This window comes from Salvelinus namaycush, unplaced genomic scaffold (assembly GCF_016432855.1).
Source record: "Salvelinus namaycush isolate Seneca unplaced genomic scaffold, SaNama_1.0 Scaffold1026, whole genome shotgun sequence".
In the NCBI taxonomy this organism is placed as follows: Eukaryota; Metazoa; Chordata; class Actinopteri; order Salmoniformes; family Salmonidae; genus Salvelinus; species Salvelinus namaycush.
The window spans coordinates 24289-26151 of NW_024057705.1; the positions used below are offsets into that span (position 1 = coordinate 24289).

At 37.4% G+C, this 1863-nt stretch overlaps 1 protein-coding gene across 1 annotated transcript; it reads left to right on the plus strand.

Annotated features, from left to right (window-relative positions):
• Window positions 1–653: 653 nt before the first annotated feature.
• On the plus strand, window positions 654–1493 carry LOC120035324 (olfactory receptor 11A1-like). The gene has a single exon (XM_038982108.1). The coding sequence runs from the start codon at window positions 654–656 to the stop codon at window positions 1491–1493; it is 840 nt and encodes a 279-aa protein (XP_038838036.1).
• The last annotated feature ends 370 nt before the right edge of the window (window positions 1494–1863 follow it).

The following is a 1863-nucleotide window of genomic DNA, read 5'->3' on the forward strand; positions in this document are numbered from 1 at the left end:
ACCACGGCAGTCTGGAGAAAGATACCAGGTGATCCGGACTTCAATCCTTTTTTAGACTGAAATCCTGTGTTTGTTGTTTTAGGTGTTTTTTGTACTTTTTATATTCAGACAGTAAGGACATCAGAGGGGGAGACAGGCAAGTGGGAGAAAGAGTGAGATGGGTGGACACAGGGGTTGATCCATGGTCTGGTGGGGAGATGTATATATGACTTATCCCTGGGAGTTTTACCACCGTATGGGTCTGCACGACTAGCCTCCTGTTTGATTCACACACTATGATGGGAGTGTTTGTAAGTGTAGCAGAGAAGTAAAGACTGGTAGCTGAGACATTGCGTCAATTGTATTTGTTATTCAATATATTCATATTATTGAACTACACTAGGGATGAATGAAGTTTGCTGTATAGACTACTCAATGTCCATTGCAGCCACAGGTAACAATGTTTTTCCATGGGGATGCCTATGGGATTAAACACTTTGAAGAGTAATAACGTGGCAATAATGCAAAGAGTCTTGGTAATCGATGGCAAATCTAAGAATGAAGGATTTATGAGACATCAATAAGAAATTGATAGTTTCACCTGATAGACACTGTTACCCTTGTCTTGTGAACCAAATATATCTACAAATATTTCTATAAGTACTATTAGGAAAATGGAGAACTCAACACAATTCACGTCATTTATGCTAGCTGGATATAGTGACAGTGGACACTTAAAGTACTTCTATTTCATTATAATAACTGTGTTATACGTCTCCATAGTTTTTACGAACACAGTGCTTATTGTGGTTATATGTATGGAGAGAAGCCTTCATGAACCCATGTATCTGTTTCTGTGCAGTTTGTTTGTGAATGAGTTGTATGGGAGCACTGCTTTGTTTCCTGCTCTTATGACTCATTTGGTTTCAGATGCCCATTCAGTTTCCACTGTGTACTGTTACCTACAGATCTTTTGTATATACACATATGGATCTATTGAATTCAGCAATTTAGCGGTCATGTCCTATGACAGGTACCTTGCTATATGTTATCCACTACAGTATAATGTCCTCATGACACCCAACAGGGTGTGTATTTTAGTTTGTATAATATGGTTGTACTCTTTTGTAAAATTCATCATAACACTGTCTTTAACTATTCGTTTGAAATTGTGTGGGAACGTTATAGACAAAGTGTACTGTGACAACTACCTGGTAGTGAAACTTGCTTGTTCAACTTCAGACACTACAGTTAATAACATCTATGGACTCTACGGTGTTGTTTTGTCTGTCGCCGTCCCTTTAATTACTATTTTGTTTTCTTATATTAAGATTCTGTCTATTTGTTTGAAATCTTCCATTGAGACCAGACAGAAAGCTTTCAGCACCTGTACTCCTCACCTGGCCTCGCTGCTCAACTTCTCTTTCGGCTGTTTCTTAAATCTGCTCCAGAGTAGATTTGATAGGCCTATGAGAAATGTTCCAACTGTACTTCATACTATGTTATCAGTGTAATTTGTGATGTGCCAGCCACTTTTGAACCCTATTGTGTATGGAGTTAGGATGGCTAAAATCAGACAGGCTTGTAAATACATACTACCTGTGGGTCTTGTTGCCCTGTTGGGTGAGGATCATAAAACCCCCATTCTCTCAATTCAATGGGCTTTATTGGCATGGGAAACATATGTTAACATTGCCAAAGCAAGTGAAGTAGATAATATACAAAAGTGAAATAAAAATGAACAGTAAACATAACACTCACAAAAGTTCCAAAAGAATAAAGACATTACAAATGTCATATTATGTATATATACAGTGTTGTAACTATGTACAAATGGTTAAAGTACAAAAGGGAAAATTAATAAGCATAAATATGGGTTGTATT

What these genes read in the sequence shown, in the direction of transcription:
- LOC120035324 (XM_038982108.1), top strand. Translation starts at nt 654, where the DNA reads ATGGAGAACTCAACACAATTCACGTCATTTATGCTAGCTGGATATAGT.